This window comes from Rhinopithecus roxellana, chromosome 15 (assembly GCF_007565055.1).
Source record: "Rhinopithecus roxellana isolate Shanxi Qingling chromosome 15, ASM756505v1, whole genome shotgun sequence".
NCBI lineage: Eukaryota > Metazoa > Chordata > Mammalia > Primates > Cercopithecidae > Rhinopithecus > Rhinopithecus roxellana.
In genome coordinates, this window is record NC_044563.1 from 11,943,116 (window position 1) to 11,962,573 (window position 19,458).

General features: G+C 52.8%; 1 protein-coding gene across 3 annotated transcripts in view; it reads right to left on the reverse strand.

Moving 5' to 3' along the window:
• Positions 1-19,458, reverse strand: part of NRXN2 (neurexin 2) — a 153,321-nt gene that overhangs the window by 110,021 nt on the left and 23,842 nt on the right. For 2 of the 3 annotated variants that reach the window (XM_030918581.1, XM_030918582.1), the window contains 4 exons: positions 18,037-18,054; positions 13,209-13,238; positions 10,497-10,568; positions 5,701-6,002 (listed from right to left, as the gene is read on the reverse strand). In XM_030918581.1, coding sequence (XP_030774441.1) covers positions 5,701-6,002; positions 10,497-10,568; positions 13,209-13,238; positions 18,037-18,054 — 422 coding nt within the window. The remainder of the gene's footprint in view (positions 1-5,700; positions 6,003-10,496; positions 10,569-13,208; positions 13,239-18,036; positions 18,055-19,458) is intronic. The other variant, XM_030918583.1, reaches the window with a different exon arrangement.

A 19,458-nucleotide genomic window follows, 5' to 3' on the forward strand; every position in this document is an offset into this window, starting at 1 on the left:
TGCATTTTGCACCAATGACAACAACCAGGCCCTCACTTGGAAGCAGAGGATCAGAGTGGTTTCAAAGTCAGACTTCCAACTCCACCACTTCCTAACTGGATAACCTTGAGCAAGTTCTTTAACCTTCTGTGTCTTGTTTTTCTCATCAGTAAAATGGGAGTAATATCTCCACCTCACAGAGTTGTCATAAAAATTAGGTGAGATAGTAAAGAGAAATGAGATCTTTGAGGCCAGGGGCTAGTGGGGAGAGACGTTACAGTGCGATCTGAGAAGTACTGTGACAGAAAGATAAAGCCCTGAGGAAATTTAGAGGAGCGACCAGGAGAGGTGTTCTCCTGGTCTTGTAAAGTGAATTAGGGTCGGGCGCGGTAGCTCATGCCTGTAATCCCAGCACTTTGGGAGGCTGAGGTAGGTGGATCACTTGAGGTCAACAGTTCAAGAGCAGCCTGGCCAACATGGTGAAACCCTGTGTCTATTAAAAATACAAAAATTAGCCGGGCATGGTGGCAGGAACCTGTAATCTCAGCTACTCAGGAGGCTGAGGCAGGAGAATCGCTTGAACCTGGGAGACAGAGGTTGCAGTGAGCCGAGATTGTGCCACTGCACTCCAGCCTGAGAGACAAAGTGAGACTCTATTGCCAAAAAATAAATAAATAAAATAAGTAAAAAAGTGAATTGGAGGGTTTTTTCCCAAGAGGACAAGAAATAGTTCAGTGCTCACGTGAAGTAGTTAGATCTGCTACTTTTGGACATGGGTCCTTGCGTCCAAAACCTTACCAGTTGTCTTCAAGAAAGAGACCAAATGGATCAGAAAAAAACTACTAGGAAAACAACTACAAACACTCAATAGTTGCTGGTATTAAGCCACCAATTTTATTACCATCTAGAAGTACAGATAAGGAATGAACACAAATATTGACAACACAGACAGAATGTGACGAGAGGGCTCAAATACACGTTTCCAAGGGCTCAAAGAACATAGCCAAGAAGGAAGGTTGGCTGGAGGAATGGATCAAGGAAGGTTTTATGAAGATGGTGGCATTTAAGCTGGGCTTGAAGGATTGAAAAAAAACACAACTAATTCGTGCCAGGTACTGTGTTGAGTGTTTTAAGGCAATACCACAGTTAGTCATCAAAAGGCTCATTCTCACTTTGCTGATGAGGAGCTGAAGCTCACAGAAGTTGTATAACTTGCCTAAAAGCACTCAAACTATTGGCAGAGCTGGGATTTGAACCTGATCTTTCTGACTCAAACCTCAGATCTAGGATTTCACCAGGCAGAAAGGAGGGCAAATGAGTGGTGTCTGTAGGAGAACTGTGAAAACAAAGGGAAAAACTAAGAAAGCTGGCACGGATGAGTATGGAGAACAACACAGCAGGCCCTGAGACAGGATGTATGCCATGCCAGAGAGGGAGAAAGGCCTGGGCAGGAAGGAGAGGAAAGGAATCTAATTGCCTGATGGACTCCACCCCTGGGGACTCCATCCTTAGGGGAATGCGTTCCTAAGGAAGGCATTCCTAGACTCCCAGGGGTCTCCTCGTCCTTAGTGACTCCATCCTTGGGGACTGCATGCTTGGGGACTCCATCTTTGGAGGACTACATTCTTGGTGGACTCCACCCTTGAAGACCGCATGTTTGTGGACTCCATCCTTGAGGACTGCATCCTTGGTGGACTCCAACCTTGGGGATTCCATTCTTGGGGATTCCATCTTTGGCTATTCCATCCTTGAGGACTCCATCCTTGGCAGATTCCATTCCTGAGGACTGTATCTTTAGGGTACTCTGCCCCTGGGGGACTCCATTACTGGGGAATCCATCCTTGGGGACTCCATTCTTGGGGACTCCATCCTCGGCAGACTCTATCCTTGGGGACTGCATCTTTAGGGGACTCTATCCTTAGGGACTCCATCCCTAGGAGAATGCATCCTTAGGAGACTCCATCCTTGGGGACTGCATCCTTCGGGACTCCATCCTTGGGGACCACATCTTTGAGGGACTCCATCCTTGAGGACTGCATCCTTGGCGACTCCATTTCTGGGACCTGGAGGAGCTCCTGAAAGCCTCTGCACCAAGGAGAGGAATTATCCAAGCTGGGCAGGAGGAAGCACCATGTGATATTTGGATAGCCAGCTTGTCTTCCAAGTTTGGTGCTGGCTAATGAGGAAATGGGTTTGCACACTGCTTGCATTGTGGTGGGAGGCAGATGGGAAGCATACTGGGTATGGGAGGAGAGTGGGCCCAGGATTTAAAATAGACCTCGGGGAATCCTCAGAGGTAATAATTCCTGCCAAGATCCTCCAAGAGACACCTCCAATCACAGTGACCTCGAGGGCTGGATTTGAAAGGAGAGAAAGGAGAGAGCGAGACACTGTCTCATCAGGTGCCCCTGGTCCTAACTGCTATGTTCTGAGAGCCTCTAGATGATTCCAGGGATAATTACCAAGTCCAAGGGAAAAGGGGAAATTCTGCCTCCTTCTAATCTTTGGAGCTGGCCTTTGACCCACTCCCATGGCTGCAGAAGCAAAGGGAATGGAGACCCCTCAGTGCTTGTTCTCAGGCAGGTCCTCCCCAGAAGGCCATCTCCCTGGCCATTCTAATCAAATGAGAAAAATAACCTGGAAACCACAGTGTTCTCAGATCCTGGCCCTCTATCCTATTAAGGCTGAAGACAGATGTCATTTCTCCCTGTCCTTGCTCCTGGCCCACCAAACGTGGGGGAGACAGAATATTGATTCAAATCACTCCACCCATCATCACCCTTCTTATCACATAAGTGTTGTTCCAATCCCAGGATGTCACCCAGACACTATAAAAACTTGATTGAGGCCGGGTGTGGTGGCTAATGCCTGTAATCCCAGCATTTTGGGAGGCCAAGGCAGGAGGATCATTTGAGGTCAGGAGTTCGAGACCAGCCTGGCCAATATGGTGAAACCCCATCTCTACTAAAAATACAGAAATTAGTTAGGCATGGTAGCAGGCATCTGTAATCCCAGCTACTCGGGAGGCTGAGGCAGGATAATCACTATAACCTGGGAGACGGAGGTTGGAGTGAGCCAAGATCATGCCACTGCACTCCAGCCTGGACAACAGACTGAGACTCCGTCTTTAAAAAAGAAAGGAAGGGAGGGAGGGAGGGAGGGAGGGAGGGAGGGAAGGAAGGAAGGAAGGAAGGAAGGAAGGAAGGAAGGAAGGAAGGAAGGAAGGAAGGAAGGAAGGAAGGAAGGAAGGAAGGAAGGAAGGAAGGAAGGAAGGAAGGAAGCAAGCAAGCTTGAAGGAAACTTGGTTGAGCAGGGCTTCTCCATATCAGCACTACTGATATTTGGGGTCAGATAATTCTTGGTTATGAGGGCTGTCCTGTAAACTGTAGGGTGTTCAGCATCATCCTGCCTCTAACCATGAGATGACAGTGGCACCCCCAAGTTATGACAGCCCAAAATGTCTCCAGATGTTACCAAATGTCTCCCGGGGAGCACAACACGATTGAGTGACTGAGAAACACTGCTCGAGGGGCACAAGATCCAATAAATTACTCTTTGAGGCCAGGAAAAACAGGCCCATGAAGGGCCCGGTGAGGATGAACTTGGCCACAGTCTAGGCCTTGAGTGAGGGCAGTGGAGCCAGAGCATGGCTCTGAGGCTGACCTTCCCCTAGTAGCCATGATGACCAAGAGAGGACTGCTTGTCTGCAGCTCCAACACTTCATATTTATGGGTGTGGACTGGAGTCAAGAAACTCCCCCAGAATCCCTTTTTAAAGAGAATGCCCAATCAAAGTCTTTAAGCAGACACCCTCTGTGGACCTCAGGACCTGCTTTAGGGTCCATATGACCTGCCTCTGCTCTGAGCCTTCTGGTAGAACAATCCAGGGGAAGAGGTTTCCATCAGTTATCAGCTTGGACTCTGGACTACAGGAACCCCAGGAAGAAGCAACCAAGGGTCACTGTCTACACTCAGCACTACTGAGGCTGAGTGTCTCCTCCTCTGTGTGGCTTTCCCACCTCCCCTAGCCACAGACCTCTCCCTCGTCTTGGGTATCACTCTAGTCGTAGGATGTTTAAGGTTTCTGCTGTTCACTTGGCACTGGCATGGCTTTGCTCTATTCACTTTTAACAGACTCATCTTGTCTCCTCAAGAGCTGAACTCCTGGAAGGGCAGGGACCATGTCTTTTTTTCCCCCCTCTGTTCCCAGTATGGATGTGCCATGTATTTTTTGGTCATATGATGCATGGGGACTCTGAACTTGGAGCATCTTGCCGAAGTCAGTACCAGGTGACAGCACTGGTCATAGAGACAGCAAAGCGAGCAGAAAGCACCAGAGTCCTCCATACTCCCCAATAAAATGTGTGTGGCATCTGAAACCGTCACAAATGCACATGACACACTCAGGTGCACTCGGTAATGACAACACGGGACAGCCCTCTGATTGGGTAAAGGGATGATTTGACAAGAAGAGGAGCCCTGCATTGAGGAGTGACTCCACCAAGCATGTCACTCTGTGAAACTCAGGGGCCACTAAGAATAGGCACATTAGTAGGAGCCCGGCTGCAACAGGTAGTTGCAGGTCTAAGGAAAAGCAGAAGGACTAGCCACTGCGTTCTCCTGGCAAGGAGGAGTGGCATTAATGAAGAGGTATCCCCACTAGATCATCATCGATGGTGTGAAATCAGAACAGGTAAGACGAGTGGGAGGCCAGCCAAGATCCTGAGCCTACTGACGAGCCTTTCAGTGGGAGGAAGGGGAGGAGAAGGAGGATGACAGGAGGAGAGACAAGGAAAGTTAGCCACCACACCGATAGAACCAGGAAGTTCAGAGAAGATAACTAGGAAGAGACTGGCCAGAGGCCTTGGGAAAGGAGAAGAGGACCACTGCTAAGAGGAACTGTCTGGTGGGAGCATCTGGGAACAGGAGCTCCTGTCTGCAGGAGCCAATGCAGGAAGGTCTCTGAGCACCTGTATGGGCTTGCCCAGGAGCTGGAGGAGGCAGAAAGCAAGCCATGGATGCTGGGAGGGCCTGGCAGCCCTCCCAAGGGCTGAAAGAAAGAGAAGGAAAAGAAGGGCATGTCCTGCCTAGAGGAGATAAGGAGCCAAGCCCCCTCTCTGGTCCTGCTCTCTGTCACCCACCTGCTATGCCACCACCTCACTGGCTCCATCTCTGCCTCTGCCCTAAAAAGTCCTCAGCTGGGGGCAGAACACATCCTGCCCCCACACATAACTCAGGCTTGCCTTCATGCTTTGCTGCCCAAGTGTTGGGACACCCTCATCTTCTCCACCAGGCCAAAGCCTGCCCACTCCACAGAACCCCCTCCCCACCCCCTGGCACCCAGGCACACCCATTCAGGCACTGGCTCACTCCTCCCATCTCCTGAATTGCCCTCCTGCTAAATTACCTGATTTCTTAGCCCCAGTCCTTGAAAGCCCAGCTGCTCCCAACAATCTGAGCCCAGTCCTTCCCCTACCCTCAGGCTCCTGCCCAGGGGCAGCTCTGGAGCCTCCTCCTAGCTCAGCTCCCTGGTCTCTGAAGCCTGCCAGCCACTGCAGCCTTATGTTGGGACCCTCACAGACCCAATCCCTGTTCTTCTCCAGAACCACACCTCACTGCCCAGCCCTGATCCCTCCATCACAAGCTCCCGGCAGCCCCCTCTCCCAACCCCCGTTCTGCCCCAGGTATAGCTAATCCCTGGCCTTCTTCTCACTCCCCCTACCTGGCGCAGGTTTCGGGTGACCCGGACGTCGTGCCAGGCGTTGTCGTTGAACTTGCCATTGACGGGTTCCACAAGGGCCTCGAAGGCACCTGAGCCTAGGTTGATGACCAGCCAGACAGCCCCAGACTTGAGGGACAGGTTGACGTAGTCGGCCGACTTGCCTGTGTGCAGCATCAGGCCGTTGCGTTGCAGGGTGCGGAAGGCCAGCGTGATCTCGTCAGTGCTGCTCTGGATGGGGTTGTGTGACAGGTCGTAGCAGAAGAACTCATTGCCTTTGAAGGTCGCCACAAACTCCTCCTTGCCTGGATGCCATGGTGTGGGGAAACGGAGAAGGCTGAATGGGGTAGGGTACGCCAGTGCTTCCCTCTCCCGTCCAGCAACCCAGGCACTGGTCCTGGGCACCAGGATCCCAGAGGTCCCAACCTGTAGCTTTAGGCCCCTTTCCCTCCCTCAGCCTGTCAACCATCCTCTCGGGACCCTGCCGTCTCTGCTGTCAAAAGTCAATGTCCCCTGTGTCCATTTCCAAACCAGGAGGCTGCTAAGTGGCTCCCATACTGACAGCTGACAATTACTCTGCCACAGGACCCGGCAGAGCAGAGGGTGATCACTGTCTCCTCCCCAGCAACCTTCCCATCGGCCACTCCCCTTAACAAAGGGACATAGAAGGGAAGTAAGAGGCTCTGCCTTACTTTTCCCTGGGTGCTCCTCCCATATGGCAGGGTCCACAAGGGCCTCCTATGCACAGCCCACCTCCCTTCCTGCCCCTCCTCCAGCGATGGCCAATCTCAGTGCCTGAAGACAGTTTCAGCCTCACCATATGGGATTGGACCAATAGGCCTGCTGTGCAACAGGGAGCAGATGAGGAGAATGGGAGGTGGGGGAATGGGGGAAGGGTCAGGAAGACACACAGGAAGGCAATGCAGGCGACAGGGATATGCACCGGATAGCAACAGGCCACCAGGCAGAGCTCACATGGGTGGCCACCGCCCCAGCTATCATCTCCACCCCCAGCTCCCTACTCCAAGCCAAGGACAGCGCAGACAGGCCCAAGGTGGAGAGCAAAGAGTGCCTGGATGTGACCTGTGTGTGCCCAAAGAGTGACAGGGCAAGGGCAGGCCTGGGCCTCGTGTGTGCGCATGTCTGTGTATTTGCATGTATGTCCGTAGGCACCTGGCACAGGGCCCTTCCACTGGCACTTTTTAAGCAGAAGCAAAAACTACTGGGAGAGCCTGAGGGATTGTCAGCGTTCTGTAAGCTGGTAACAAGTGAGAAGACAATGACTCAGTAGTACCAAGAAGTTTAAGTTTCCATACAACACCGGCGCAAGCCAGAGTGCAAACAGAGAGAAGAGAACCGGATATGAAGTCAGGACAAACCCGAGGACCTGGGCTCTACCAGTGGCTACTTCTGGCCATTAAGCAGTGGCACACAGCTGGCCCTGCCTACCTCACAGGACAGGTGCAGGGCGAACAACACTGGCCGTGAGAGTCTTTATGAAGAGGCCAAGCTAACCAAATGCGGGAATTCTCAATAGATGCTCCCAAGGCCCAGGCAAGAACAGGCACAATGCCAGGGTGCATGCAGGGCCACCAGGAGGCACTTGCCTTCCCCTGGTGGGGGCAGGGCTCAGCAGCAGTGCTATGTGTTGAGGCAGTGCGGTGGTGGCGGGGGGGTCTTGGAGTGCAGATTCTGCAGATCCCCTCCCCTCCACACACAGCCTGTTTCTCTCTCTCTGGGCAGGCTGCCCACAGCCTCTGTCCCCACTGCCTCCGGATGCCAAGGCACCAGCTGCTGCCCCTGAGCCTGGCACAGCACTTGCTGCAGCTGGCAAGGCCTGGTTTCCTGAGGTCACAGGACAGCAAGGCTGATGGGGGCCTGGGCAATATCGGGACAGTCTGAATCCCTTTCTCTGTCTACTTAGGGTACCAGTGGGGAGGGCCAGAAAGCAAAAGTGAGGACCCCAGCAGAGACAAGAGGGGAAGGCAGGGAAGAATGGCAAGGAGGAGGGATGTGAGGCAGAGCCGGGGAAAGGTGAACCATCGCAGAGACAGACAAGAAATGAAGAAGGCTCAGGACTGTGAGGGAGCAAGAGGGGATGAGCGCGGCTATCTGGATAAAGGAGCAAGCCCTGCGGGGACAGGTACAGGAGATGGGAAGACAGCCAGAAACGAAAGTGGACAGGGACCTCTAGGGAACAGAAACCACGGCTTTCTGGGGCCTTGCTGTTTCCATAGCAACGAAGCCTGCTGCCCAGGCACTGGGAGAACCAGGGGGCTCAAGGACCAGAAAAAGGAATGTGTTTGACCTTGGTTTTGCCACATGTACTAGTCCCACCCAGAAGCCACTCCTCCCACTCCCTCACCTTCACTGTAGTCAAAGAAAATATCATTAAAGAGAGTCAAACATAAAGAAAGAAAAGAATAAGGCAACTGTGTGAAAAAGTGATTCGGACAGAACAAAAGAGGCCAGCAAAAAGGAAAGAGGCGGGGCTGGGGCTGGACCGTGACTGCCAAGGCCAAGTGGAGAAACGAAGCCATTCCTCAACTCCTCAGCTCTGCCTCCAGTCTCCTGGGGCAGGTGGCAAAGCTAGCTACTCCGGAACCTGCGCCTCCACGGGCTCCAGTCCCTTTGCCACCAGAGACCTGGGTCAGCCCAGAGATGCCAAGAGGCCTGAGGAGCAGCCAAAGAGAACCTGAAAGCCTTTGAGAAGAGGGACAGAAAAGAGATGAGCAAGTGTGGAAAGAAAGCCAAGGATGAGCAAGTGTGGAAAGAAAACCCGAAGATGGTGAGGAGAGAGAGAGAGAACCTGAGTAGGGGAGGTCGGGGCATGACTTCAAGGGACTGGTGGAGGGATTCTACTGGGGTGAGCCTGTGGGGGCGACCAAGGGGCTCAACAGAGCACAAACCAGATCTGGGCTAAACAAGCCCTGAAGCACCAGGGGGCGCTCTCCCCCATCTCGCCACTCTGGCGCGACTGGGAACTACGACTCCCAGCAGCGCTTGCACAGTTACCGCCCCTAATTGCTCCGGACCCAGGAAGGAGGATAATAGCTGATGCTCGTTTATTTCCCACAGTTGGGGAGTCTGTAGCCCTACAAGTGTCCCCAGTGAAGATGAATGTAGCTAGAGACTAGTTGTTGTGGTCCTGCATTTTTGAGTCCCATGCATGAGGGACAGAGCAGCTGCCTCCTTTCCAGGCCCAGTTCCCAGACCTCCTCTGGGAAGGTCTCCAGCGCCCCCCTCCGCCCTCCCTACTCTCGAGCTCTACAGCTGTCTGTTCTGCTCACTTGGCACTTACTGCCTAGTAACATCTTGTACTGCTCCCTGGAGAGGAAATGTGATGTGAGAAAGAAGACCTGGGCGCTAGCGCTGGCTCCACCACCAGCTTTGTGACCTTGGCTGGTCACAAAGCTGGGCTCTAAGTCCCAGTTTCCCCCTCTGGAAAATGGAGCTGATCATCAAGAACTGCACAGGCTGCTGTGGGCATCTCAGAAAGAGAAAGGGTGGTGTCCAGCTTCCTCAACTGTAAAGCATCCCACAAATAAACGACTCGTGCCTGTTGGTAACTTTCTGCCTCTCCCTGTGTCTCCTCTCTTTCTCAAGGAATCTCTTTTTTTTTTTTTTTTTTTTTTTTTTGAGATGGAGTCTCACCATGTTGCCAGGCTGGTTTTGAACTCCTGGCCTCAAGCGATCCTCCCACCTCGGCCTCTCAAAGTGTTGGGATTACAGGCATGAGCCACCATGCCTGGCCTCAATGAATAAATTAACTCCTCTGAAAAGAGCCTACACTTTTCATATACTTTGCATGGACCACACTTTATTGTAGTTATTTGTTAGAATATCAATCAGCCCCTTGGGAACAGAGCCCATTGGCTCATGTAAAATAAATTTGCTGAGCACACGGCTACTTATGTGCCAAGAGCTGTGTAAAGGACCAGGGGCATAGGAACAAAAATATCCAATCCCTGGCCTCAGGGAGCTTGGTCTAGTTTGGGAAGCAAACAGGTAAAGTGACAGTTATGATACAGTGTGATGAGCCTTCTAGTGGGAAGTGTGGACAAAGGAAATACCGCAAGTGACCAGGTCCACCTGGGGTATTCAAGGAGACTTCCAGTGTGGATGGCCTGGCTGCTTTTTTAAGAGTCAGACGAAAGAGATGAACCAAGTCATTGGAGAGAGGACAAGGATGGCAGAAATCCAGGCAAACAGAAGAGCAGACTAAAGAATGGAAATAGGACTCCATAGCCCCGGTGCTTGGCACCCACTAGAGTTCCTTGAGGACTTGTTATAGTGGCTTGCAAACTTCTTAGGAAAGAGATTATCTTAAGAGAGGCAGCCTCAGTACAGAAAAAGGAGCTAGAGCCCCCAAGCAGGCTTAAAGGCCCTGTGCTGGCCACAGCTCCCAACCAGAATCTCTCTGGACTGGGCACCTAGCAGGCTTCCAGAATTTGATGGTTAAATTGGGGTTGCCCTGCTGCCTGGTTGCCTTACCAAAGAAACAGACACTTCCCAGGGATCAGCCTGAACAACTGCCACAAAAAAAGATACCTGTGTTCTAGAAAGAGGTCATCAGAACAACTGAGCTTTGCAAAAGAAATGGAGGTGTGTGGCCCTTCACACCAGGGCAGCTAATGGGGCCTTTGGAATGGCACTCAGGGAGCAGGCCCATCAGTTCCCACAGGCCTCAGAGAGGACAAGGGGATGTGCCTGCATTGACTTGGCTTCCCCCCAGGAAGCACAGTTAGCCTGCAGCAGGATGAGGGCTGGGCTCTCTGGGGACCATGGGGATCACTGACCTTTTGTTGGCTGGTGCACATCGCCGGCTCCTCCTCTCCCGGCCCCCCCCTCGGAGAACAGTAAGGACCCTACTGGAGAAGCAGAATTGGGGAGTCAGGCACAGGGGCTACCGAGCCAGTCCCTCCCCAGCCTTGAGGGGATGAAGGGCCCTCTCCAGGGTGGAGGTGCTGCTTGCAGGGACAGGGGAGAAGAGGCTTCTCTGGGGACTCCCTTGCCTTCAAGACCTCTAAGGAAGGAGCTGCTTGACAAACCGAGGACAATCAGCCCCACAGACCCCATCAGACTCATGATCACCGACTTCCACTCTTTGCCTGGGGTGGGGAGACTGGGCAGAGGAACAGAGGCCTCACCATGAGTGCAGGATCCCTCCTTCCCCACAGCAGGCAAACAGGCCAGCCCTCAGCACTGGAGGCCCCCAGTTCCCCCTTCCAACTGCCCACTCATTCTCCTAGCCTCCTTCATGAGGCACATTCTCCCCACCACTCTGCACCTTTGCTCACACCCTTTATGCTGGGTCAAGCTCACACTTCCCAACTTGTTCAAAAGCCTGACACAGGCACCCCTCTCATCCAGAAACTTCTCCAGATTTACACCCCAAGCTCCTCTTCTGTTCTTTCCTGTCCTTGAGGCTCTCACTACACCTTGAGGCCATTCACACCTGCTTTATTCACCACAGTGAGTGCTCAGAAGCTCACCCTTGTCCAGTTCTTTGCCAGTTAGACCCCAGAGCTTCCCAGAGATTTCCAGGGGCTTCCTGTAATTCCTGTCTGTTTTTCATCCCACCATCGTGCCTACAAAATGGCTGTGCACGTCAAAGGAGATCCTGCCTGGAGCTCAGCCTGGATGTGGGCAAGTCCTTTCTCAGGAGTTATTTCTCACTCCCCACCACCCCCCTCATCAGCAGCACCTGGGCCTCAGTCCAAAGGCCCTGGTGGGCACATGTTACCATGTCTGGGTTCCAGGCCGGCTTGAACTCTTCACCCCACCTCTCCCCCCGCCAGTGAACCTGTATACTCAGCACCTGGCTTCCAGGTACCCAGCCCTACTTCCAGATCCACAGGATAGCTTCAGGATGAGAAAACTCAGTGATGAAGGGGAAAAGTCCCTATATGGGCTCTTACTCCAACACCAGTTGCAAATCCCCAAACTTGAACTAGAATAATACTTGAGCTGTGGAACTTTCCAGGGGGGCTTTCTGAGATCCTTTGGGAGGGCCTTCCCTTATGACAAAGGGGAGCCACAGCCAGCACCCACAGAACCAGGCACTGAGAGGCAAGAAGGATGTGAGTGAACCAACCAGGGCTCCTACTCCAGACTCTCCATTTGGGACTTCCTCTTTCCCCACACTTCTTGCCATAATTTCACATCCCTGCGAGACTCCAAGGCCTCTACCTCCCCAGACCTAAATCCAACCCAGATTTCATATCTATACGAGTTTCTCCCTGTAGCCCAATCTTGGTCCTGCCTATAGGCTAAGGACCCCACTAGGTTCCTCCGTAAGATGACCCCCCAACAGAGGGCTGAACTGGGCAGGTCCAACAGTGCCAAAGGGTCTGGATGGCCAAAACCCTGAGCTCAGAGAGAATCAGTGACAGCAGAGGGCTGGAGTAGGCCAGAGCTGGAGGAGCTCAGACAGGACTCCAGGTTTACTTAACACCAGGGCTCTCAAAGATGGTAGGCACTTAGTCAAAGGAGTGCTAAAATTAAATGCCTAGTCCCAACCATACCACCAATTAGGGCTGTGGAATCACTAACGAGTCATTGCATCTCTCTGGTCCTCAATGTCGTCATCTGTTAAATAAGGTTAAGAGATGTTCAATGTAATCCCAGCACTTTGGGAGGCCGAGACGGGCGGATCACGAGGTCAGGAGATCGAGACCACCCTGGCTAACATGGTGAAACCCTGTCTCTACTAAAAATACAAAAAAATTAGCCGGGCATAGTGGTGGGTGCCTGCAGTCCCAGCTACTTGGGAGGCTAAGGCAGAAGAATGGTGTGAACCCGGGAGGCAGAGCTTGCAGTGAGCTGAGATGGCGCCACTACACTCCAGCCTGGGTGACGGAGCGAGACTCCGTCTCAAAAAAAAAAAAGAGACGTTCAAAAGACACAAGGGTGAAGGCGTGCGGGTGGGCAGGGGGTTGGGAGTGCACACTGTGGAAAGGCAGAGACCCTACAACTCTACTCCCATTCCCTTCTAGTCATGGATGGGGGCCTCCCACAGTAGCAGGGTGAGGGTGATGAGACTGCCTAAGACCCTCTTTCTCCAGCCCATGCTTTTCTCTTGTTACTTAGGTCCATAGAAAAGAATGATTAGAATGAGTGGAAGGAAATCAAACACCACCATGAGAAAGAAAAAAAGCAAGATACACTACCAGGAAAACGCAAAAAAATGGTGACTGGAGACAACGGCAGGAGTTCAAACATCTCTTGATGTCAGAAACCAAGGTGAGATGTGGGTGGATGGAGTGCTTCAGGGTGGGCAAGGGAGAGGGGAGCACACAGACAAGGGCAGGCCCCCACCCCCACCCCAGCACCCCCCCAAATAAAATTAAGAAATGGCAAAGGAAGCGGGTAGGAAAGGAAGGAAGGTGTCAGGACAGGTGGAGGAGGGGAAGGGGACAGGGGAGGGACAGGGAGAAGAACAGAAAATCCAGGCGCAGGTTGGGGGCAATCCAATCCAATCCAAACCAAACCAAAACTTCAAACCATACCTTCGCTGTTTAACGTCAGGTGAGCCGGACCTTGGAAAGGGGAAGGAGAGAAAGAAAGAAAGAAAAAAGAAGAAGAAAAAAGAAAGAAAAGGGGAAAGAAACAAAGAAAACACAAGTCATCAAAATCAGCCAGAGAGAAGGGAGAAAAAAGCTTTTGCTGCCACAATTTAAAAACCCTTTTTAACTTGTGACAGACATCGGGGAGGAGCCCCAGCCCAGGAGCTGAGGAGAGGGGCCCGATGCCGAAACAGCGGGTGGAGGGCACAACAGGGGAAGAGAGAAAGAGAGATTAGGGGCTTCAGAGAGGGTGAGAAGGGTACAGGCAGAACCGGAGGAAGGAGGGGGCGGGGAGTCGCTGCAGGGGGGAGAGGAGATTTTGGTTTCTTTTTTTCTTCTTGCCGGAAAAAAAAAAAAGGAAAAGGAGGAGAAGCATTAGGCTGGGAGGGTTGCTTTTTCCTTTTTCTTTTTTTCTTTTTTTTTTTCTTCCGGGAGGCGGAGAGAAAAAAAAACGGTCAACGAGAAAAACGATTCAGATGGAGGAGAAAATAAAACACGACACAAAAATCAAAGCCACCTGGAGAGAGAGAGAGTGTCCTGTTAGCATGGGATTAAGCGGGCAAGGGGGCCTCCAACCCCCCAACACCCCTAATCCCAGTTACCCCTAGGATGCTGACAGAAAAGGGGGAAAGATGGGGGGTATAAAGAACCCGGGCCTAAAAGGATCCTCCACTAAAGCAGGGTTTGGAAGGGCATCTGTTGGGTTCTAATCCTCCCAGGTACCCTTCCCAATAACCTTTGTAGGGATAGTAGGGACCCTGCACACCTGGGTTCTAAGAGGAAACTGGGGTTCAAGAGGACAAAATTAGAGAGGAAGCAGGTAAGAGAAGGTAGAATCTACGGAGACACTGAGAGACTGGGCTCAGAGCTCTCAGACAGCAAGGTCCAAAGAGGACAGCCAAGCCCTATGGGAGGAGGCCCAGCTCTCTGAAAGGTCCAAGTACACCATTCATAAATTACAGACCCCCTTTCTCTGGCCAGGACCTCTCTCAAATGACCCAAAAGCTGGATTTTGAAAATAGAAAATGGACTGATAGGAAGATCAGCTAGGATTTCCATCCAGAATTACACTGGCCCCTTGAGACAGCCTTGTCAGCCCTAACCCAAAGTATACCTCCCCAGCCTTAGTGGGAAGGAATCTGGGCCACTGGATCAGTACCCTTGTCCCCAACGGGCACCAGCCAAGGAACGCTCTCTTCTAGAGAGGCTGGCAGCACCAGGCCCCACAGCTGGTCTGAGACCCCAGGGCTCCCTGAGATGTCCAGCCAGCTCCACCAAACCTCAGAGCCCCCCCAGCCCCACTCACTCCCCTGTGGTGTCTGGCCAAGAGGGTAGGAAAGGGAACAGCCCTGCAGTGCCACTGTCACCCTTGGAAACCAGTCCCACTGCTGTGGCAATGAGATGTTAACCCTAGGGATAGAAAGCTGGGGCCAGGATGGAAGCAGCAAGGTTAAAGAGTTACAAGTATTTCTGAGACGGGGGCCAGGATGCCTGGGTTCCAAGAGGAAAGGCAGTGAGGAGGCCAGGAAGGACGTGGCCAGATGGTTCACATTTCCCTCTTTGCCCCATCTCTCTAGGGTGGCATTGGTTTCTCCCCACGTCTGAGTCTGAGGCCACTTGGAGGAGGAGGCCACAGCCGCTGAGGGCAGCCTTAGGACTGAACAGCTCTTGGGAGGACGTAGGTTTTTATCCATGACACAAGTAAGGACCCAGGCATTTGAACCAAGTCTCCTCATTCCTTACTCTGAATACCCTCCTACTCTGCCACCAACCCTTTCCCCAAGAACTACCAGCATCTCTGTCCAAACCCCCTAAACCCAGGACCCAGACCCAGAGCCCTCAACCCACATCCAACATTCCCTGTCAGAAGCAGCCTTGCTCTCAGGCTCCCACCCTTGAGAATCCAGGCCTCTGCCCACCCCCAGCCCAGGAGCCGGGTGCCCTGTGAACCCACCCTCTGTCTCCCACAGGCCTGACTGCTGCTGGGGGAAGCCACATCTCCCTCTCCCAGACCCTTCCACTGCCCAGCTCCTCGCCAGCCTCATTAGCATTCAGCAGTCTCCCTCTGTCACCACGGCAACCAGCTGCTCAGCTCCCTCAGGCGTGACAGCACCAGCCATCTTGGTGAAGTGGAGGCTGGTTCCCTTCCTGTCTACCCCTGGCTCAGCCCCAGCTGGCCCCAGGGTTTTCTCCCTAAAGTCTGTCTCCCCGCTAATCTGAAATCTCTGCTCCCTCCTCCTGGCCCCCAGCCCTACTGGGGTATTCACTTCCCCACATCCACCTGTGACATCAGCCCCTCCTCCTACCACTGGAGAAGAGACTGGCAGTGATGGATGGCACTGCCAAGGGTCCCTTCCTAGGGCACTTTATCCGGCTACTTCTGGGTCTCTTTGCCCTGCCACAAGAGGCTGGGAGGAAAAAGGAGGTGCTCGGCAGGGGCTGCAAAGCAGGATCTTGGGGTTCCTGGAGAAAGCTAGGCCTCGGGCACAGTGTCAAGTGGGAAGAGGGCGAAGGTACAGAGGACTCCTTAAGAGTTATAAGGAGGGCTGCAGAGTCTAGAGCACAGTGCCACAGAGGAAGCCCCCAGCCTATCCACGTGGAACCACCACCTGCTAAACCCACCTCCCCACCTTCAGTGTCATCCCCTAACTCTCCTACTGAAACCCCAGAGAGGACCACCATCGAAAGAAAGATGGTGATAGGTGACAAGGTTAAGAGACACAAAAGCAGGCACAAAGACATGTCACAGAGTGACAAAGAGATGCATCAGACTCCTAGGTGTGTATACACACACACACACACACACACACAGCCTCCAATACACATCCCTGCACAGTCACTGACATGCAGGCACCCACAGTGCCACATCTAAACCAGCAGACCACCACGCCACCCAAAGAAACAGTGAGGTGGCATCCACAGGCCTCTTTCCCCATGGGTCCCCAAAGCCCAGCTTCCCTTTTTGTCCCTGTCTATCAGCCCCTTTCCTCTCCCCTACTCCCGCCAGACTCCTTCTTCCCAAGTACCCCCTGCCTTTCTTCTTTTGGCCAAGTTGTTCCCCGTTCCTGCCGCTCCCTACAGCTTGAGGCTTGAGTCTTTCTCTTCCCACCCCTTCACTTGCCCCCTCTCCTTCCTCCATCTCTCTGCTCCTTCCTTTTTTCTCTCCTCCACCATTTTTTCCCTTTCTCTCTTCCTCCCTCCATCTCTCCCTTTGTTCCAGAGGAGACATGACATCAAGAGCAAGTAAAAGTCACATCAGCACTAAATCTTATCTCCAGCCCTCAGAAGGCTGCGTCCACCCAGACACGCAGACTCTCTTTCTGACACACACACAGAGGTAAACACTGACACACGGAGATGCAAACACAGATGCAGACACACAAAGATGCTGATGCTCTACACAGGCATACAGAAATGTGGGCCACACCACATATGCATCGATGGAGGCGCAGAGCACACCCACGCACTCAGACACAAAATCATGTTACATGTACACAGCATATATCCTCAGGCGTGCACAGAGACACAGAGACCAGCAGAGCTGTGTATACATGTATGTGTATGCAGACACACACACACACACACACACACACACACACATCTGCCAGCTGGGCCCAGGGGACCTAAGGACCCCAAGGAGAAGAGATTTCCAAGAGAGACAAGTCAGACCGTGGACATCACAAGGAAAAATGGGTTCCAGCCCCACACTCAGGCAAAGAGCCCTTTGCTGCCTTTCTTTCCCACGACTACTGCATCCTTGGCACTTTCCTCTGCTCCTCCCCAGGGACACCCTTGCCCTCCCACTCCTCCTTCCCAGGAGAAGGGACTAGGATGCCACCTCATGCCTGCTCTGCAGCCTTCTTCATGGTGGCTATGTGAGCTCATCTTCAACACAGCCTTCAAGCCAAGACTACCTTCTTCCCGCTCTCAGTCCACCCCAGAGAAGGAAAAGAAACACAGGGAAAGCCAAACTGCTAGAGAAAGAGTCAGAGAATGACAGAAACCCAGAGAGAGCCTGGGGAAGGAGAGACACATGGTCCAGGGACAGAGTCGTAGAGAAAAGGAGGTAAAGACAGAAACTGGACAGGGAGAAGAGGCCAACAAAACAGGAGCTAGAGAAAGAACAGAGAGATCTCAGAGAGAGGCAGAAGCCCTACCCTTGCCCTCTGACCTGGATGAAGGAAGAAGCAGACCACTCCTACCTAGCAACCTGTGGGGCAGCGGCTAGGGGCCTGCTGCAAGTGGCAAGTGCTGGTCACAGTGGGACAGAGAAGCTGCCCCAACTATACACCCCTGACCCCCTACTCTGCCAGTGCACTCCACCACCCTCCAGTCCCCTGAGCCCTGCACAGTGGCACCAGACTCCAGGGCAGATTTCCCCCAAGCACAGGTTTCTGGGGCAACAGCCCACCCCAGCCTGCCCCAGCATCTGGCAAAATTGCCTTTCTAAGTTTCTTAACTTGGGCTGGGCTAAACGTTGTCTACCCAATTATTTCTGGGCACTTCGGAATCCTGTCAGCCCCGTCCCTCCACCCCCACCGCTCATCTCTTCCCTAAGAAGAAAGGCCAGTCAGCAGCTCCCCTGAAACCCATGAAGAGGGGACGCAAGAGAGTGGGGCAAGGCAGCCAAGGGAGGACCCCAGCCATCCTTCTCCAGAGAGGCCATAAACATGGCAGGAAAGGGAGTCCTTGGGTAGCCAACGACAGCCCCTCATGTAGGATCCCCATAGCAACAGATCCACTACCCCAGCGACCAGGAGGCTTCACTCACCTTCCATGGGGTGCTCCTCTGCAGCCAGCGAGGTTTGGAGAAGGGGGAGGCAGAGAGAGAAGAAAAAGGAGGGCTGTTAGCAAAGGTACCACAGACAGGGGCTCCAAGGGGAGAGAGGAGTCCAAGCCCACCCAGACCCTGACATGAGTCTCCCAACGTGGAAGGCCCAAATCTCAAGAAACAGCTATGTTGGGGATGAGGCAGAGACAGAGCTACTCCCTGAGTCAGAACCTCACACACAGTCAGCCAGTACCCATCACACCCAAGCCTCAAGTTACATTTCAGGAAACTGAGGCCCAGGACAGGGAAGTAACCACTCAAAGTCACACAGAGAATCTGAGGCAGGGCCAAGAGTGGCAGTCAGGCTTCCCAGTTTCCCCAGACAGGCTCCTCCCCTGCATTCCATTGCATCTCAGAGACATGGGGACACACTCACACCACTAATTGTCTCCCAGGGTTTACTAGAGACACACTCATGCTCAGTGACACACTGACACACATAGGCACTTAGCAATCCAGTGACACACACCATCTCACACAATTCACATATAAAGCCTCTGTACACAGGACCCAACCACCTCCAGCCCCTGACCCTCCCGGGGTGAAAAGACATCAGGACAGAGTGAGCAAACATGATCCTGCCACGCAGCACTGTGTGACTTTCATCCTATTCACTCAACCTCTCTGAGTCCCTACTGCCTCTTCTGCAAAAATGAGAGGGGTGCACTGGATAGTTTCTGAGGCCTCTTCTGACTCTGATTCTGATTCTAGGACAAATGTCTTCTTAACATCTGGATGAGGCCAAGGCTCCCCAGGCTGGATGGCCATGCCAGTGGGGGAAGAGAGTCCAAATTCAGTAGGCCACACTGGGCCCAGAGCTAGACCACGCCACATTCTTTGGACAGGCAGACCTCACCTATTAGGGCCCTGCCTGGGCCTGGCCTTGGAGCTCACCAAATGGGTCAAGGGAGAAGACAGAACAAAGAGAAGATGGAGACAATTCCTTCAACTAAGCTATAACTCCTCAAGCAGGCTGGGCTCTGATCTGCTCTGTAAGAGGATGGAGGTGCCCCCAGCTCCAAACATTTGCCATGTGCCCACCTCCTGGGAGCCTTTAGATGAAGCAATAGGCAGGAAGGGAGAAACAGCACAATCTACAAACACACAAACCCAGTGGGGAAACACATACTTGCATGTGCAGGCCCCAGGATACACACTTGTGTACACACAACTATCCAGTACACACTCACGCATGCACACACTATCTCCTCCTACCTCCAACCCCATTTGGTGATATCTGTTCATTCACTCACAGAGAGGTAGCTATACTCTGAAAACAAACAGATATTTGTCATACCTTATACCACTCCCATAATCCACGCACATACACAGGCTGAATGCAAGCACCAATACCTGCACAGT